The sequence below is a fragment of the Orcinus orca genome, chromosome 8 (genome assembly GCF_937001465.1).
Source record: "Orcinus orca chromosome 8, mOrcOrc1.1, whole genome shotgun sequence".
Taxonomy (NCBI): Eukaryota; Metazoa; Chordata; class Mammalia; order Artiodactyla; family Delphinidae; genus Orcinus; species Orcinus orca.
Window position 1 is genome coordinate 79,681,421 of NC_064566.1, and position 20,436 is coordinate 79,701,856.

Below are 20,436 nucleotides of genomic sequence, written 5' to 3' on the forward strand. Positions count from 1 at the left end.
AAAGGAAAAGTTCTTGAAGGAAATTAAAAGTGCTACTCCAGTGGCACATGACTGATAAGAAAGTGAGACATTCTTATTGTTGATATGGAGAAATTTTTGGAGGTCTGGATAGATCAACCCAGATACAACATTTCCTTAAGCTAAAACCTAATCCAGGGAGACGCCCTAACTCTCTTCAATTCTGCGAAGGCTGAGAGAGGTCAGAACGCTGCAGAAGAAAAGTTTGAAGCTAGCAGAGATTGGTTCATGAGCTTTAAGGAAAGAAGCTGTCTTCATAACATAAATGTGCAAAGTAAAGCAGCAAGTGCTGATGTAAAAGCTGCAGTAAGTTATCCAGAAGATCTAGCTAAGATAATAAGTGAAGGTAGCTACACTAAACAATAGGTTTTCAATGTAGACGAGACAGCCTTCTATTAGAAGAGGATGCCATCTAGGACTTTCATAGCTACAGAGGAGAAGTCAATACCTGTCATCAGAGTTTCAAAGGACAGGCTAACTCTCTTGTTAGGGGCTAATGCAGCTGGTACCTTTAAGTTGAAGCCAATGCTCATTTACCGTTTTACAAATCCTCAGGCCCTTAAGAATTATGCTAAAAATCTACTCTGCCTGTGCTCTATAAATGGAACAACAAAGCTTGGATGACAGCACGTCTGTTTAGAACATGGTATACTAGATTAAGCTCACTGTTGACCCACTGCTCAGAAAATAAAAAAGTTTCCTTTTAAAATAATACTGCTCACTGATAATACACCTGGTCACCCAAGAGCTCTGATGGGAATATACAATGAGATTCGTGTTGTTTTCATGCCTGTTAATACAACATCCATTCTGCAGCCCGTGGATCAGGAAATAATTTTGCTATTCAAGTGTTGTTATTTAAGAAATGCATTTTCTTAGGCCATAGCTCCCATGGATAATGATTCCTCTGATGGATTTTGGCAAAGTAAGTTGAAAACCTTCTGGAAAGGATTCCCCATTCTAGATGCCATTAAGAACATTCACGATTCATGGGAAGGGGTCAAAATATCAATATGAACAGGAGTTTGGAAGAAGTTGATTCCAACCTTCATGGATGACTTTGAGAGGTTCAGGACTTAAGTAGAAGAAGTAACTGAAGATGTGGTGGAAATAGCAATAGAGCTAGAATCAGACGTGGAGCCTGAAGATGTGGCTGAATTGCTGCAATCCCATGATTAAAAAAAATATGGATAAAGAGTTATTTCTTACAGATGAGCAAAGAAAGTGACTTCTTGAGATGGATTCTACTCCTGGTGAAGATGCTGTGAAGATTGTTGAAATGACAACAAAGGATTTAGAATATTACATAAACTTAGTTGATTAAGCAGTGTCAGGATTTGACTCCAATTTTGAAAGAAGTTCTACTGTGGATAAAATGCTGCCAAACAGCATTGCACGCTACAGAAAAATCATTGGTGAAAGGAAGAGTCAATCGATGTAGCACACTTCAGTGTTGTCTTATTTTAAGAAATTGCCACAGGCACCCCAGCTTTCAGCAGCCACCACCCTGATCAGTCAGCAGCCGTCAACAATGAGGCGAGAATCTCCACCAGCAAACAGATTACATCTTGCTGAAGGCTCAAATGATGGTTAGCATTTTTTTAGCAATAAAGTATTTTTTAGTTAAGTTATTTATATTGTTTGTTTAGACATATTGCTCTTGCATACTTAACAGACTACAGTATAGTGTAAACATAACTTTTATATGCACTGGGGAACCAAAAATTCATGTGACTTGCTTTATCACGATGTTTGCTTTATTGTGGTGGTCTGGAACTGAACCCACAATATCTCTGAGATATGCCTGTAGTTGTTAGAAAAGATAAGGAGAAATATATTATACCAGAATTACCTATCCTTCTCAGGAGCATTTGCAACAAACTGACAGTAGCTCATAGTGCATATAATAAAAATGTTTGTGGTCATTTTATATGAAAATATCTTTATATACATTTTGACATATTCTTATCACATAGTACATCTAATTAGAGGTCTATGAGAAGATATAGAGGAGTAAAAAGATGAGAAACACCTGTTTTTCCATCATTACAAGATAATCATCATTAACTTTTTTTTTTTTTTTTTGGCTGTACGCGGGCCTCTCACTGTTGCGGCCTCTCCCGTTGCGGAGCACAGGCTCCGGAAGTGCAGGTTCAGCGGCCATGGCTCACGGGCCCAGCCGCTCCGTGGCATGTGGGGTCTTCCCTGACCGGGGCACGAACACGCGTCCCCTGCATCGGCAGGCGGACTCTCAACCACTGCGCCACCAGGGAAGCCCATCATTAACATTTTTATGTACACCTTTCTATTCTTTTTAGGCACATAGATGCATATACAATATGGTATCATGTTGCCTAATCTACTTTTCTTTTCATGGGTATACTATTCTTATTTTATCCACATTTAAATTTCACCATCAAACACTGAGCTCAAGTATATGCTGGCCATATGTTCAGATATTTGAAATAAAGATAAATGGACAGACGGCTTTAATGGTTTAATATGTTAAGCATTGCACAATATTCAACAATTAGAGAAAGTCTAGGGGATGGTATAACCATATACCTTTATATATTTAGGGCCACAAGTATACGGACAAGCCCTACAATTTGAGGAAAATCCTGCTCAGGACTGAACAGAGAAGTCCTTGGTTGCCGACGGACTCTCCCCTTGACTTCAGACTTGAGACAAACCAAGGGGTCTGTCAATATACAAAACCCACTGAATTCAGGAGAAACAGGAGCAATAGGATAGGTATTAAGGAATTAGTTCTTGCCAATTAGGATTGTGGTGGCCAGTCTGAAGCGAGCAGAGTTGGCTGGAGGCTGGAAATGTTGCAGCTCTAGTCCAGAACAGCAGTCTAGAGACAGAATGGTTAGTGCTTTCTTCCAAAATTCCCAGTTTTCCAAACACGTTCCTAGGCTGCTTTCCTCAAACAGTGCTAATCTACTTTTAAGTGCATGATCTTTTACTTCACTATTTTTGTAACTTCAGTTCCTTTATATCACTATCAGAAATTACTCATTCAGACTACTGTTTCTAAAAACTTGTGTTTCCCCTGTTTTAACTAGTATTAAGAGCTACAAGGAAAATTCTTGTACATACTTCTGCATTCATATTCTGAATTATTTCTTGAATTAATTATAGTTTAAATTACTGAGTCAAGGGCAATGTGCATTTTTAAGACTTTTGATGCATTTAATCATATCACAGTACATTTAATTGGCCTAGAATGCTTATGAGAATTTATGAATAAATAAATGAACATATGAAAATAAAAATATTTATTACATTGCCATGAGTATATAAGAATTCTTTTCTGTTACAAAGAATGAGTGTTACCAGTTTAATTAAAAACAAAATTCATAAGATATGCCTCTAGAAGCAGTTCATCAATTTTACATGGCTGTTGGGGTAAATTTCACCTAGTATTAGAAATATTTCTGTCTTTGAAAATCCTTGCTTAGCATTGTTTATTGCTGCTGTGAAGAATACAGGGGAAGAGTTCAGGTGTGAAATTTGTCTTTTCAGGATGGTCATCTAGAAATGCCTGTTTTAGCCCATCTTGATGGCATTGAATTCATATTTTAAAGTGCCTGTTACAGAATTCCTTAAGAATGTCTTTTCCTGCTATTTTAGGATTTCTGAGGTACAATATTATCTATTCATTTCTACAGTTGAGGATATAAGAAAGCACTTCTTTCCTCTGTACTCATTCTGTTACATTCTAATCCTCTATTTTTAAACCCTTGTATCATACTCTTCTTTTTAGCTCAGTTCAGACAAGTGTATTTTTGATTTTTAATTGAAATGGGTCTTCTTTAGCTTGACTTTTACTAAATACGTTAATAATGGAAACATTAAAGTTTTAGCAGAAGAGTTTTAAATATAACAGTGAAGTTATAATTTCTTGTCTGTGTAGGACTTTACAGTTTGTGAAGAGCTTCAGAATAGAAAAAAGAACAGATGAATTACCTTGAATACAGTTAGCAGTTAGTGGCTGGGTGGTCTTTGGGAAGACATTAAATTTCCTTGAGTATGCTTAGCATAGAGTATGTGATGAATAAATAGAATCTATTTTTATTTTGTATCCTATTTTGCCTCCAAATGACCTATGGATTGTTTTATCCCTGTTTTACAATTGAGGAAACCAAGGCACAGTGCATTTTAGTGATTTGCATAGGGTCATTTAGCTAACAAACATAAACTGAGATCTATATTTTTGTCTCCAAAATAAACATTTTTTCATTCTATACCACTTTTTTTTTCTCTTAATGCAAGGACATAAGAAATAAATCTTTGTCCTATATCATGAGAGTGATATTATTTACCACATCATGTGGAAATCTGATTCCTCATATGCATGGCACAGAGTAGGCTCTCAGTTATATAAATGAATGAAAACCTGTATGGTAATATGGTTGGCTTCAGTCTTTTGTAGGGAGAGAATAGTATATTAAGACCGCAGTGCTGATTGTGTCTGTTGAATGTGGTATTCAGGGTACCTACCTCTTAACGTTGTTGTTAGGATTAGATGATGTCATAGATGTAAAGCATTTAGAAAAATGCCTGGCACCTTAAACATTCAATAAATGTTAGTTCTTACTAGTATGTGAATGATTTTAGAGTGAGAAACCTTTAATATGTATAGGATTATAGTTCACTTAGTTATTATCTCTTATATATCATGTAATTAGTTTTAATAGACTTTTTCTGGTTCATGTTGCTATTTATTGGTAATTTCTTTAATATATCTTTTAGGACTGAAAGAGTTGTCCCCACCTCCTCTAAATCTCAAACGTTTATACAAAGAGACACTAGAAATTGAACCCATATTGATAATCATTTCCCCGGGTGCTGATCCTTCTCAGGAACTCCAAGAACTTGCTAATGCTGAGAGAAGTGGAGAGTGTTATCATCAGGTCAGTACATATTACCCTGCTGTTTTTGCTACAGCTATTGATCTTCCTGCCATACTTGATTCTATTAGTGGAACAGACATTTTTTGTTGCGGTGTGCCAACTAATGTCCCTGGAAAGTGTCCACATCCTGATCCCCAGAAGGAACTTTGCAACTGTAATTAAGTTAAGCATTTTGCAGTGGAGAGGTTATCCTGGATTATTCATTTGGGCCCAATATAGTCATAAAGGTCCTTTTAAGAAGGAGGCAGAAGAAGCAGAGGGAAGGAGGGAGATGTGAGGAAGCAGAGGTCAAAGAGGTGAGAAGTTGCTGTGCTGCTGGCTTTGAAGATGGTAGAAGGGGCCACAGACAAAGAAATGTAGGTGGATTCTAGAAGTTCGAAAAGGCAACGGAAGGATTCTCTCCTAAAGCCTCCAGAAAGAACAGCCCTGCAGTACTACCTTTATTTTCGAACCCTGACACCTTGATTTAAAAATAGATCAATAGAAGAGTGGGACTTCTAACCTCCAGAAGTCTGATAAGATAATATATTTGTCTCATATAATACCATTTTGTCCTGAGCTAAATTTCTGAGTTTTAGTTTGTTCAGATTAGCACCTCTTTTTCAATTCAGTTGGCATGTAAGTTTGAAAATGAATTAATTTACCCTCAATTTTTGACATGTGAAAAAAATAAATCTTTTTCATTGGGAAAATAATTAATAATGATTAAAAAACCAGAATACTTTCACAGCAACCAAAAATTGACAAGTGGGAATGTTATGAGGACTATAAGTAGAAGATAGCAAAATAGCAGAGAGTTAGGCTTAGTTGTACAGGTTTTGCACTAACTCTAGGGAGTTTCATTCAATCCTAGTTATAGTGTATTAATATATTAGGACAATATTCAATTGTCAGTGAGATGTCTTGAGGAAGGGGAGCCCTCTTCTATAGGCTGTATCTGTTAGCAGTGATATTGGCAGAAAGATAAAACTATTTGCACTCACTGTAAGTTTGACTATATGAATTTCTAGACTTTTGTGTACTTGCAAAATTTTTTAATATTGTAAAACCTTTAAATACAGACGTATTTAGTCATAAATCTCCTGTTATTTTAAAGTTTTTTTTGCTATGCTGAATGTATGTCCTAAGGATAATAATATATTCTTAATGCAAAAAATTAATTTTCATTTCAAGAAACTGTTTTTTTTTTTTTTTTTGATGTAGGGGCTAACCATCTTCTTGACATTTCCTGTTGTGCTTTTTAAAAATGTATTTTTTTCCTTAGAGTATATGTTTTCTTCTAATGTTTCATGAACCTTTAAGCTGTTTTCATACAATTTATGCCTTATAGAAAATTTTGAGTTCCTACTTTCAGCTACCATTTCAGCTCAGCAAACTACTTATTCTTTTTTTCCCCTCTGATTCTGTTGTACATGCCTTCAACTGTTTCAAGGGTTTTTTTTCGCATTTTAATAATGGCAAACTAATACGTGCATCTAAACAGTTCAACCAGTATTTGTTTTATCCCTCCTATTTGCTTAGTTCTGGGTTAGATCTTGAAAATTAAAAAAAAACAATATATGAGTATTTATTACCTGTTTTGTTACATGCTTTTGTATGCAATGAATTAGACGCATGGTTCCCACTCTCAACAACTTTATAGTCTAATTGAAAAGCAAAATCAATACTTGTAAAAGTCAATAAAAAACAATGAAATGCTATCTTATATTCATTATGAAAAGAGAGATCGCTGTGGTTTGAAGTAGTCTATAACAGTATTCTTCAAAGTGTTTTGACTATGTACCCAATAAAATATTTGAGCCAGGACTCTCAGTAAATGTGTTTCTCTCATATATACAGAGACAGATATAGCTGTACTGATACTTAAGTATTATATATATTATCCTTAAAGAGACATATGGCGGAGTTTAAACTTGGTATAGTAAGTAGCATGCAACCAGTTTAGACCCTTGACTAAAACTTTTTTATAGAATCCTAGACTTAAGTAGACTTAACTAGTCTATTCATTCAAATAATACAGAAATCTTATATACTGAATCTATTTTCTAGGGTGTTTCGGCTTCTGCTTGGATGTTTTCTATTTTATAAAATAAAATAGAAAACATCATAAAGGTCTAGCCTAGCCTATTACATGAGTGTCCTAAGTGCAGATAGACTATAGGGATTGGAAATACAGGAATGGAATTCCAGTGAGACCAGGATTCTCCTTCCCTCTTCCTCTCCCATCTCTTCTTTTTCTCCCCTCCCCCTTTCTTCTTTTCTCTATCTCTCCTTCCTGCCTCCTCTCCCTGAAAAAGAATAGAAGAGCAGAGGGCTAAATGTAGAGTCTTGAGGCCCAACATGTTAGGGTCTTCTAGACAATGAAGGGCTAGGGAATTACGCAGTTCAGTGGACCAAGTAGCTTGGGAGCCAAATTTGTGCAATGTTGGAGAAATTTTTTAAAAAGAGAAGCAAATTTCAAGGAAGCGGTATTGTTAATGTTTAATCCCTCAAAGAATACAACAAGACAGTAGTCATAAAAAATTATGTTTTTAAAGGTCCATGTTTGAGAGAGTAAGAATTGCAGGAACTAGTGGAATGAGGAAAAAAAAAACTATTCAGCAATTCTTTATACTGTTCTATAACTTTCAGACCTGTAATGTTAGTACCTTTACTAAATAGAATAATATTAAAAATCTGCCACTGATGTAAGGACAAAAACAAGACAATTGTTGGAAACAGCAAGAGTCTGATATTTCTTATTAAAAGTTTAAAACCCTGATTACAGTACTTGAGTTAGTTCAGTATGTATGGCAGGATAATTTGAAAGTCTTCTGTTACAACATGTTATCAGATCTGTTTTTTTTTAGTTTTGTTATTTATTTTTGTTTTTGCAGGTTGCCATGGGTCAAGGCCAAGCTGATTTAGCAGTTCAAATGCTAAAAGAATGTGCCCGAAATGGAGACTGGCTCTGTTTGAAGAACTTACATCTTGTGGTATCTTGGCTGCCAGTTCTGGAAAAGGTAGATTCAGATCAGTGTGGTGCAAATAATATCTAATATACTCAATTCAGTAATCTCCAAGGAACATCAGTATTAAAATATGTCATGCACGATTTATGATGTCTTTAAAAAAATTAGTATTTGTTGGGGAATCATTTAAAATCTGTTATATATTTTCTCCTTAAATATATGTACATTTGTACAAACCAAAATGGATCTTTTAATAAGAAATCTATAAAAATCTCTTTTTTAAAGGCATTTAGGGGAAGTCAAAAACTTAATCAGGACTGAAGGGGAGGCTTAGAGAATTTTTTCAGACGAAAAATAGGGAAATGTTTTAAAGAATTGTAGAAGACCTATTTATAACATTAAATTTTCTTTATGCTTTTGTTCTGTTGTATCTGTATGAGGAGAAAAGATGTAGAGGAGTCAGAGAGAGCTACTACAGAACACTTCCTAGGTGCTAAGGAGGCTGGGTGTAAATGGAAGCAATCATTTTATTTAACAGAAGTGGGCCCAGGACGAAAAAACTTTAAGACAGAACAAATTGATGTAGGTTTAAATGCAAACCTAGAATTAAGTCTAGTGCTTATTTAAGAAGAAAGATGAATATGGGTTTGGGCTGTCATAGATGACACTGAAGACAAGATGTTCCTTGAAGACTATATGTGATTTAGCTAAGTGTAGGGGGAAAAAAAATTGTGGTTAATTCTAGCAGCACAAGTAGAGACATAGTGGTGGGAATGTGCCTGCCTAGTACAAAGAATGAAGATGTCCTTGAATGTCCTGGAAGGGTCAGGCAGAGCGATGTGGGGCAATAGAGTTAGATGGCTAGGAAGGGGCAAGGTTATGGAATACCCTCAAAATCGTGCTGAAGTGCTTGGAATTTTTGTCTTAGGACACAGAGTCAAAGGAGGTCCTTAACAAGGGAGTTAATAATTACTTAATTAAATTAATCTGGCAGAAGTTATTCAGAATAGAACCAAACAGAATAGAGTGGGAGGCCATAGCCTAGTTGTAGTATGTTGAAAATTTGTGTAATGTGTTGAAAATAAATTGGCAACTATAGCACTTTACATAAAACATGTAAGTAGTTAAATAATCTTTGATGAATGAGTTAATGACTAAGTGAATGAAGTGATAGACCATGATGACTTACTACTTATCAAAAGAAGATGTAGGGCTTCCCTGGTGGCGCAGTGGTTGAGAGTCCGCCTGCCGATGCAGGGGACACGGGTTCGTGCCCCAGTCCGGGAAGATCCCACATGACGCGGAGCGGCTAGGCCCGTGAGCCATGGCTGCTGAGCCTGCGTGTCCGGAGCCTGTGCTGCACAACGGGAGAGGCCACAACAGTTAGAGGCCCGTGTACCGCAAAAAAAAAAAAAAAAAAAGAAGATGTAGATTTTGGAACTGAGATATATAGGAATATTCAAGTAATTCCATTATTACTACAGTTTTCTGTAAAAATCACAAATGTATAAAATATAAAATTTATGTCAGATGAATTACATATGTTTTGAAACATAAGGAAGACTTGTGAATACTTGAATCCTGCTTTCTGTTCCAAACAATAGATTGATAGCTATTAATCTATGTAAAATATAATTACAGTTATTATTTTGGAATCAAATCTTAATTAGGACTTTTTGAAGAATATATAGGGTAGATTATATTATAAAACTTTTAAAAAATTTTTAAATGTTTTGCTTTTCTTTTGGGAAGTTTGGATGAATTGTTTGGATATAAATTTATGTTTATTTTAAATTCAACTGTATCACAAATGTATTGCTTTTTTAATCTTTTTTTAAAATATGCTAACCCAAAGCAAAATTTTATTCCAATTTTACATTTAAAAATTATTATTAGGTATAGAAACATTTTATAATTTACAATTTTAAGGAAGCAAAATGTTTTCATGCAATTCTCTTGCCATTTTTTGTCATCTTTACATTTCACTTGATAATAATGAATTTTAGTATTAGACGTATTTATTAAGATAATTTTTAGACTTCACTCTCTTTTAGAGCTATCAACATTTCTTTTGTCATTCATTCATTCATTTAGTCATTCATTTTACAAGTGCTTGCTGAGTACAGAAAAAAGCCAGGAATAGTCCTAGGTGCTGGTTACGTATAAAATTTGTACTTGCTCTCGAGGAGCTTGGTTTAGAAGAGACAGACCACATTAATAACTATACAGTCGTACAATGAATACTGCAGAAAGGAATTTACAAAATACCATCAGTGATTAATCTGCTTGGGATTGTGGTAGTGAAGAGTCGGAGAAGATATTCTCCCAGAACATGATACTTGAATTATATTTTGACAGATGAGTAAGAATTTGTCAGGTTACAAGAGAATAACAGGCAGAAAGAATATGATGAATAAAGAGACAAGAGATAAAAATTCGAATAAGTGACTAAAGCGTACAGCACAGGCAGGTGAATTTGAATGGTGAATTTTGGATATTATAGGCTATAAGACACACTAAAAATTGTACTGTAAAGGAACTGATATTATAATATAACTCTGTGGAAGTGTGATTTGAAGAAGTGAGAACCTGAAGGCCTGAAGATGGCTCGTAGTTTAGGCATCACGACTATAGCTAACACTTATTTTGTATTTACTGTGTGTTGGGCACTGTGTTTTATACAATCCTATGAGGGTAGGTTATTATCCTTGCTTAGAGAGTTTAAGTCAAAGAATCCAAGGTCACACAGCAAATAAGTGGCAGAATTTGGATTTCAACCCAGTTGGCCCAGTTCTAGATCCAAGTTCTTAGCTATTTCACTAAGCTAGGAATAGAGAAGATGAAAATTTAGAGGAAATATAATCAGAACATTAAGAAATATATCAGAATATCATGGAAAGATTTTAGTAAGATAAGTACTTATAAATAATATATTTATAAAATGGAAATTTGTATGTTTAAGTAGATTTTTATTCTTGTTGTTTTTATAAACAAGGAATTGAATATTCTTCAACCTAAAGATACCTTTCGTCTTTGGCTCACTGCAGAAGTTCATCCCAACTTTACTCCAGTTTTATTACAGTCAAGTTTGAAGATAACATATGAGGTAAGAAGATTTAAAACTTGAAACGTGGGCTTCCCCGGTGGCACAGTGGTTAAGAATCCGCCAATGCAGGGCATGTGGGTTCGAGCCCCGGTCTGGGAAGATCCCACATGCCACAGAGCAACTAGGCCTGTGCACCACAACTACTGAGCCTGCGCTCTAGAGCCCGTGAGCCACAACCAGAGTTCGCATGCCACAACTACTGAAGCCCACGTGCCTAGAGCCCGTGCTCTGCAACAAGAGAAGCCACTGCAATGAGAAACCTGCACACCGCAACAAAGAGTAGCCCCCACTCGCCGCAACTAGAGAAAGCCCACGCGCAGCAACAAAGACCCAACACAGCCATAAATAAATGAATAAATAAAATTTATGAAAAAAATAAAAACTTGAATCACTAATTATGTAAGTGCAGTAATTTAGCATGCCTTCTAAAGCTCTGTAGACAAAAAGCACTCAAAAACTTTTGTATATTTAGATGAAGTATATACATAAATAATATATTTGTAAAAATACATTTATATTTTTCTTTTAAATATTATTTAATATCATTAATTTTTTGTTTTTTTATTGTAGTAAAAGACATAATGTAAAATTTACTATCTTAACCATTTATAAATGTACAGTACAGTAGTGTTAACCATATGTACCTTGTTGTATAACAGATCTCTAAAATTTTTTCATCTCACAAAACTGAGACTGTATCCACTGAAGAGCAACTCCCTATTTCTCTTTCCCTCCACCCTTTGCAACCACCATTGTACTTTCTGTTTCTGTGAGTTGACTACTTTATATCCCTCATATAAGTGGAATCATGCAGTATTTGTCTTTTGGTGACTGGCTTATTTTATTTGGCATGATGTCCTCAAGGTTCATCCATGTTGTAGCATATGACAGCATTTCCTTCTTTCTTAAGGCTGAATAATATCCCATTAATATGTGTGTACTACATTTTCTTCATCCATTCATCAGCCCATGGACATTTAGATTTTCTACCTCTTGGCTATTATGAATAATGTTGCAATGAACATGGGTGGGCAAATATCTCTTCAAGATCGTATTTTCAGTTTTTTTGGATATATACCCAGAGTGGGATTGCTGGATCATATGGTAATTCTATTTTTAATTTTTTGAGGAACTTCCATACTGTTCCACTGTGGTATACCATTTAACATTCCCACCAATAGCACACAATTTCTCTGATCCTTACCAACACTTGTTATTGCCTCCTGTATTTTTTTTAATAGTGGCTGTCCTAACAGTGTGAGGTGATATCTCACTGTGGTTTTCATTTGTATTTCTCTATATTTAGTGATGTTGAACATCTTTGTATATGCTTGTTGGCTATTTGTATGTCTTCTCTGGAGAAATGTCTATTCAAGTCTTTTGCCCATTTTTAATTGGATTTTTTGTTGTTGAGTTGTACTAATTTCTTATGTATTCTTCATATTGACCCTTTATCAGATATACGGCTTACAAATATTTTCTCTCATTCCATTAGGGGTTCCTTTTAACTGTGTTGATTGTTTCCTTTGCTGCGTAGATGTTTTTAGTTTGATGTAGTCTCATTTGTCTGTTTTTGCTTTTGTTGCTTGTGCTTTTAGTGGCATATCCAAAAAAATCATTGCCAAATCCAACGTCATGAACCTTTTCCCCTGTTTTCTTCTAGGAATTTTTAGTTTCAGGTCTTAGGTTTAGGTCTTTAATGCATTTTGAGTTAATTTTTGTATTAGGTGTAAAGTAAGGGTCCAACTTCACTCTTACACATGGATATCCAGTTTTCATATCATTTGTTTTTTGACATAGCTAAGTTAGATTTTCAGTCTTTGTTTTCTTCTTTTGTTCATTCGTTCCCTTCACCCATCCATTCATCCATACATCTATCCATCAGTCCATCCTTCTAACGTGTAATGCTTGGCAGATCCTCCCCAAACCTGATGCATCCAAAACTCTATGTGTTTGTAATGATATTGTGGAACTCGTCCAAGTCATAACTGAAATAATAATAAGAAACTGAATTAAAACTTTTAAAACACTGGTTTAAAACATTCTGCTTGCATTTTCTCTCAACTTGTAGAATATAATCTCTTATATAATCTCTTGTCTGATGAAAAATATCTTATTGGTGTTTATAACTACCTGTTATTTTAGATCAGTACTTCCATTTTCCATCTGAAGGCATTAAGTCTCATGTAGGGAAGAAAAAAGCTAAGGATTAATCCAAGGAATGCAAAAATGATTTAATATTTGGAAATATATTAATTGAATGAATGTCAATTATAATGTCTAGTAAGAGAGAACTTCTCCAGCCACTCTCTCAGTATACTCTTTTACTAAACTATATTGCAGAACTGGATTGTACAAGCCCTGAAGGCAAGGGCTATGTTTTTTCTTGCTTTTTTTTTACTTATTATATAATATGTGGCATTTAGGAAGAATACAGTAATATTTCAATAAATGAAGAGTTAACATATATCAGGGGAACTGTTCCTTGAAAATTTTAACTTAATGTGTAGCCTCTTCCAGTATCCTTTTTTAGGAAGTAATTTGATTATATTTTTATGGAAATTTTCAATTTCATTTAAGTTACTGGTGAATTTTTTTTCTATTTCTTAAATCAATGTAAATGATTTTAACTATTCCAGGAAATAGTGCAGTTCATTATGTTCAAAATTATTACTATATATATGTACACATATGTACACACACGTTTTATTGTATTTAAAAATTGTGGAATCTTCATTTTATTGTTTGTTTCTTCTCTTTTTGATGAGTTGCTGGAGTTGTTTTTAAAAATTTATTACATTGAATCTGTAGACTGCTTTGGATAGTATAGTCATTTTCACAGTATTGATTTCTCCAATCCAAGAATATGGTATATCTCTCCATCTGTTTGTGTCATCTTTGATTTCTTTCATCAGTATCTTATAGTTTTCTGAGTACAGGTCTTTTCCCTCCTTAGGTAGGTTTATTTCTAGGTATTTTATTTTGGATGTGATGGTAAATGGGATGTTTCCTTAATTTCTCTTTCTGATCTTTCATTGTTAGTGTATAGGAATGCAAGAGATTTTCTGTATATTAATTTTGTATCACACAACTTTACCAAATTCATTGATGAGCTCTAGTAGTTTCTGGTAGCAACTTTAGTGTTTTCTGTGTATACTGTAGTATCATGTCATCTGCAAACAGTGACAGTTTTACTTCTTTTTCAATTTGGAATCCTTTTATTCCTTTTTCTTCTCTGATTGCCATGGCTAGGACTTCCAAAACTATGTTGAATAATAGTGGTAAGAGTAGACATCTTTGTCCTGTTCCTGATCTTAGAGGAAATGTTTTCAGTTTTTCACCATTGAGAATGATGTTTGCTGTGGGTTTGTCATATATGGCTTTTATTGTGTTGAGGTAGGTTCCCTCTATGCCCACTTTCTGGAGAGTTTTTATCATAAATTGGTGTTGAATTCTGTCAAAAGCTTTTTCTGCATCTCTTGAGATGATTATATGGTTTTTATTCTTCAGTTTGTTGATGTGGTGTATCATATTGATTGATTCATGAATATTGAAAATCCTTGCATCCTGGGATGAATCCCACTTGATCATGGTGTAATATCCTTTTAATGTATTGTTGGATTTGGTTTGTTATTATTTTGTTGATGAGTTTTATGTCTATGTTCATCACTGATACTGTCCTGTAATTTTCAGAGAAAGGCAAATATCATATGTTATCACTTATATGTGGAATCTAAAGAAAAGGTACAAATGAACTTATCTACAAAGCAGAAATAGAATTATAAAATAGATAACAAATGAAGACCTACTGTATAGCACAGGGAACTCTTCTTTTCCCATATATATGGGAAAATAATCTAAAAAAGGGTGTATATATGTATATGTATAACTGATCCACTTTGCTGTACAGCAGAAACTAACACAACATTGTAAATCAACTATACTCCAATAAAAATTTTAAAAATAAAATTAAAAAATAGAAAAAAATTTGTCACAAATAACCAATGTCATACTTTGTGATTTACTTTTTCTTATTAATTCTTTTCTATTCACTGAATTTCCTGCTCTTTTCATTATTTTTTCTTCCTTATGTTTTCCTTAATTTGTACTGGATTTCATTCTTCCTGATTTCTTATGCTGAATGCTTAATTGATTTAATTAACTTGAATTAATATTGAAATTATTTTAAGTCTGAATTTTGAATATATTTTAGTTGAATATATATTTTACCTTATCTCATAACTTGACATACTAGTGTTTCTGTTTTGTCATTTTCTAATAGTCTTTATTTGTAAATGATTTTCTCTGTAATTGTACATGATTTATTCATTTTGCATAACCTTTAGTATAGGGTCTTAAAACAAAAAACAAAAAACAAAAAACCCTAAGTGGTTGTTCAGTTTCTTTAGTGCTCAGAAAATTTTGTCTGTTCTATGAAAAATTTTGGTAACTGTTTCATAAACAAAACATTTTCATTTAAAAGTGTACATTTGGAAATGCACTTAGTAAAAAAAAATACTTAGGCCCTTTTTCTTTTAATAAAACAAAAGTTTTTATTTAAGAGAAAACAGAATGAAAAGGTTTGCAAAGGAAATTATTATTTTTTTGTGGCAGGCATTCTTAAAGTACTGTTCTGAATTTTTCATTAATGTTAGAAACAAGTTTGAAGGGAAAAAAAATACTTTTAAAACAAAGTAAGTTTTTTTAAAAAAAATCTTTATTGGAGTATAATTGCTTTACAATGGTGTGTTGGTTTCTGCTTTATAACAAAGTGAATCAGTTATGCATATACATATGTTCCCATATCTCTTCCCTCTTGCATCTCCCTCCCTCCCACCCTCCCTATCCCACCCCTCCAGGTGGTCACAAAGCACTGAGCTGATCTCCCTGTGCTATGCGGCTGCTTCCCACTAGCTATCTATAAAACAAGGTAACTTTTGAAATGGATTTATTTTGGTCTTTTTCCAAGAATTCAAAAATTTTTTTCTTCCATTTTGATAATTAAAAAAGATAATATAAACAGATTTTGGACATGTGGATAAGTGTTTTCTGACTAGTAGTAGTCCAATGTACAGTTTCGGTTCCTGGGTTTGAATTTGTGTTATAAGCCTAGCAATGTCAGGTAATACCCACCTTAAGTAAAGTGGACTGATGTTCAAAGAAGATTAGTTGACATTACATGTAAATAGTAATTTGAAGTCCTTATGGAAATTCAGATAGTACTGGAGAGAAAGAACTGGCGTATTGAAGTCAAAAACACCTGCCTGATAATAATCAGTATCATAATTTGTACTGTAAATGATGGTTTTGTTTCAGTAAAACACCTCAATGATCATGTAAAACTTATTTGGTTATTTTGAATATTGTTGGTTGTGTAGGTTTTTTTTGGGGGGGGGGGTACGCGGGCCTCTCACTGTTGTGGCCTCTCCCGTTACGGAGCACAGGCTCTGGACACACAGGCTCAGCGGCCATGGCCCACGGGCCCAGCTGCTCCGCGGCATGTGGGATCCTCCCGGTCCGGGGCACGAACCCGTGTCCCCTGCACCGGCAGGTGGACTCCCAACCACTGCACCCTATTTTGGATTTATAATTGAGATGAGCTATTAGGTATAAGGAGTTTAAAACTAGTTTTATATTTGTACGGTTTTTTTTAACATCTTTATTGAAGTATAATTGCTTTACAGTGGTGTGTTAGTTTCTGCTTTATAGGAAAGTAAATCAGCTGTACATATACATATATCCCCGTATCTCCTCCCTCTTGAGTCTCCCTCCCACCGTCCCTATCCTACCCCTCTAGGTGGTCACAAAGCACTGAGCTGATCTCTCTGTGCTATGAGGCTGCTTCCCACTAGCTATCTGTTTTACATTTGGTAGTATATATAAGTCTATGCCACTTTCTCACTTTGTCCCAGCTTACCCTTCCCCCTCCCCGTGTCCTCAAGTCCATTCTCTATGTCTGCATCTTAATTCCTGTCCTGCCCATAGGTTCTTCAGAATCTTTTCGTTTGTTTGTTTGTTTTTAGATTCCATATATATGTGTTAGCATATGGTATTTGTTTTTCTTTTTCTGACTTACTTCACTCTGTATGACAGACTCTAGGCCCATCCACCTCACTACAAATAACTCAATTTCGTTTCTTTTTATGGCTGAGTAATATTCCATTGTATATATGTGCCACACCTTCTTTAGTACATTTTGAAGTAACAAAATAAAATAGTTTAAGTCAAACTTGGTAATGGTGAAAAGTTTTTGCCTTAAAATATGTTCTCAATATGTTAAATACTGATTTATTTTATTTGTAATGTTTTAAACAATATGTTTGTTTTTTCTCTAGTCACCTCCAGGTTTGAAGAAAAATTTAATGCGTACTTACGAATCTTGGACTTCTGAGCAAATTAGCAAAAAAGATAATATACATCGAGCTCATGCTCTCTTCAGTTTTGCTTGGTTTCATGCTGCATGCCAAGAAAGAAGAAATTACATTCCACAGGTAAGTAAGAACATGTCTTGGATATAGTCTAAGGTGTACATTTTTTCATATTAGAATATTTTTATAGTTTAATATAAATAGCTAGGATTACTTCTTAATTTGATTCATGATTTATAAATTTATATCTCTGATTCCATCTTCTCTGTTAATCTTCTGGACTGTATATAGTTATCTAGTTCACATGTTTTTGAATTAAAGTGTTTAGAACAATGTGTGAGCCATCATAATTCATCATTGTTAGGTATCATTTTTATGGTTAATATCTCACCAGTTCAAAAATGTTCAAAAACCGAGTTCCCATACCTGTTTTTCCTTTAGTATATTCTGCTCAATAATAGGCATTGATATCTGTTTACTTCCCTAAGTTAGAAGCATAGGAGTTGTTCTTGGTATGGTTTTCTTCCCTACTCAACTTGTGTTTAAATCCTGTTGATTCTACTTCTAAAATGTAATTCAAATCTGTACATTTCTCCTCACTATTCTTTTCAAGCCTCATCACCTCTCACCTGAATTACTTTTCCAACTCTTCTACCTGCTTTTTCCATTTAGCAGCCAGAATTATTTTTCTAATATGTAATTTTGATTTTTTCACTCCTCTGCTTAACACCCATCAAATGGAATTCCACTGTACTTGGGAAAAAATATGCACATTTCTTACCATGATCCAGAAGGAAATATTTGCCTATCTTTTCAACCTCTTCCCAGGCCCCTTTTTTTCTATCTGTTCTCTACACCTCAGTCACATGGGACTTCTTTATGGTCTTTTAATCCATCAAGCTTTCTCACCGTAGGCTCTAGATTTTATTTTTAAACCACCAATAGAGCACAGTTTTTCATGGCCATGGCAGTCCTAGCTGGTACCATGCTCTGATCTTCTTGCCAAATGCCTATCTTAGCAAAAATTTCAGCATTCTTCCATCTTTAAATGGATGGGAAACTATCCTCTTTTTTTAAACTTTGTCTACTTCTTTTGGGATAATCTTTCCTCAAACTGCCCTCCCCATCTGCCCACCTTTTAGCCTTTCTCTATATTTCAGTTGCATATCAAAATAAGAGCATAGGTTCTGGAGTTTCAGTCCTGACTCTAGAATTTCCTTGCTGTATGACCTTAGGTAAATTACTTTATCCCCTTGACTGTAAAATGTGAATAATGATCATATTTACCTTTGTTGTGAGGATTAAATGAAATAGTGTATGTTTAGAAGTGCTTAACACAGTGCCTGGTATAGCCTATCAATAAATATTTGTCAAACCAATGAAATAGTAAATAATAATAGCAATGTTTGTTTCATATATTTTACACACTATACTTATTAAAGGGTACGCTTATTATTTTTATTTTACAAAAGTAGGACAGTTAATCTCGATGGTAATTAACTTGAGCTTGGAAATGGGCAGGCTCACCATCTTCTAAAGCCTTTGCCCCTAATTTCTCTGACATTCATCCTTAGGTAATGTATCAGTTAATCCTGATGCATACATGAAGAATAGTCATAGTGATGCATTTTTATGAGAAAACAAAACTTACATTTTAAAAACAAAATTAGTTTTTTTTTGGTTTTTGGGGGGTTTTTTGTTTGTTTTTTTTGTCTGTGTGTGGTACGTGGGCCTCTCACTGTTGTGGCCTCTCCCGTTGCGGAGCACAGGCTCCAGACACGCAGGCTCAGCGGCCATGGCTCATGGACCCAGCCGCTCCACGGCATGTGGGATCCTCCCGGACTGGGGCACGAACCCGTGTCCCCTGCATCGGCAGGCGGACTCTCAACCACTGCGCCACCAGGGAAGCCCAGTTTTCATTTTTTATTGTGACACATGCACATATTATAAATTAAAAAGCTATGAAAAAGCTTGCAAATTAAGATTTAGTCTCCTCCCTCCTTATCCCCTGCCACTCAGTTTGTATTTCCAGGGCACCTACTGTTCACCATTTCTTGGATGTCCTTCAGAGATATTATATAAATACACAAATATATTTTATGCATTTATATGCACACATATGTTCTTTTTAATTCAAATGGCAGCACATTATACATACAGTTCTGTACTTTGCTTTATTAACCAATACATTTTAGAGATTGTTAAATATTAGTACCTATTTAACACCTAATTTTAAAATATGATTTGTATTCATGATATCCGTATAAATATTTTTAGGCAGTTTGTATTGTTAGATGGGCATAAATATTTTCTTTAATCTTTGCTATTACAAAAAATATTGCAATGGATATCCCTATGATTGCCTCATTTAACACTTGTTCATGGTGGCCAATTCCTAAATGTAGAATGTTTGCTTCAAAAGATATGTGTATTTTTAAAAGTTCATGAACATTACCAAAATGCTCTACATAGAGGATATAGCAGTTCATTTTCACACAAACAAAAATATTTGAAAATGTCATTTAAAAAAACATTCTGCTCTGATAAAAATCATAAATTTAGAGGTAAAAGCAGACAAAATATTGAATGCCATTAATTGCTAGATGTCATGTCATAGGGATATGAACTCCACAAACTCTATTTTACTTCTTTTCCTTATTTGGTTTTGCTTTTTTTTTTTTTAACAGCCAACTTTGAGAAGTAAAGATCCACTGTTAATTCAACTTAGTTTTCATTCCCTGTGTTAGTAAAAGATTATTCCTTTGCTGTTTTTCATTGCAGTGCTGTGTTAACTTCCCTATTTTACACATGTATATTGTACCTCTAATACTGCATTTGATGTAATGTCAGTTTTGTTTTATATTTGTTATTCTTTGATATTGTGTTATTCTTACTAGTTTGTGAGTACCTTTATAACAGGCTTAATCTCATTCATAAGAGCACTTTACACAGTGCCTGGATTTCCATGTCAGATAAATAGGATTTGATTGGCTACTGAGAATCTCTCCACAATTTACAACATAATTTCTGTCAGGAATTGTGATATGAATAACAAAAATTACCATTCAAAT

General features: G+C 34.4%; 1 protein-coding gene across 2 annotated transcripts in view; it reads left to right on the top strand.

Moving 5' to 3' along the window:
* DYNC2H1 (dynein cytoplasmic 2 heavy chain 1) overlaps positions 1–20,436 on the top strand; it is a 372,035-nt gene that overhangs the window by 214,612 nt on the left and 136,987 nt on the right. For both annotated transcript variants that reach the window (XM_004282190.3, XM_049714064.1), the window contains exons 76-79: positions 4,780–4,940; positions 7,817–7,942; positions 10,887–10,997; positions 17,333–17,488. In XM_004282190.3, coding sequence (XP_004282238.2) covers positions 4,780–4,940; positions 7,817–7,942; positions 10,887–10,997; positions 17,333–17,488 — 554 coding nt within the window. The remainder of the gene's footprint in view (positions 1–4,779; positions 4,941–7,816; positions 7,943–10,886; positions 10,998–17,332; positions 17,489–20,436) is intronic.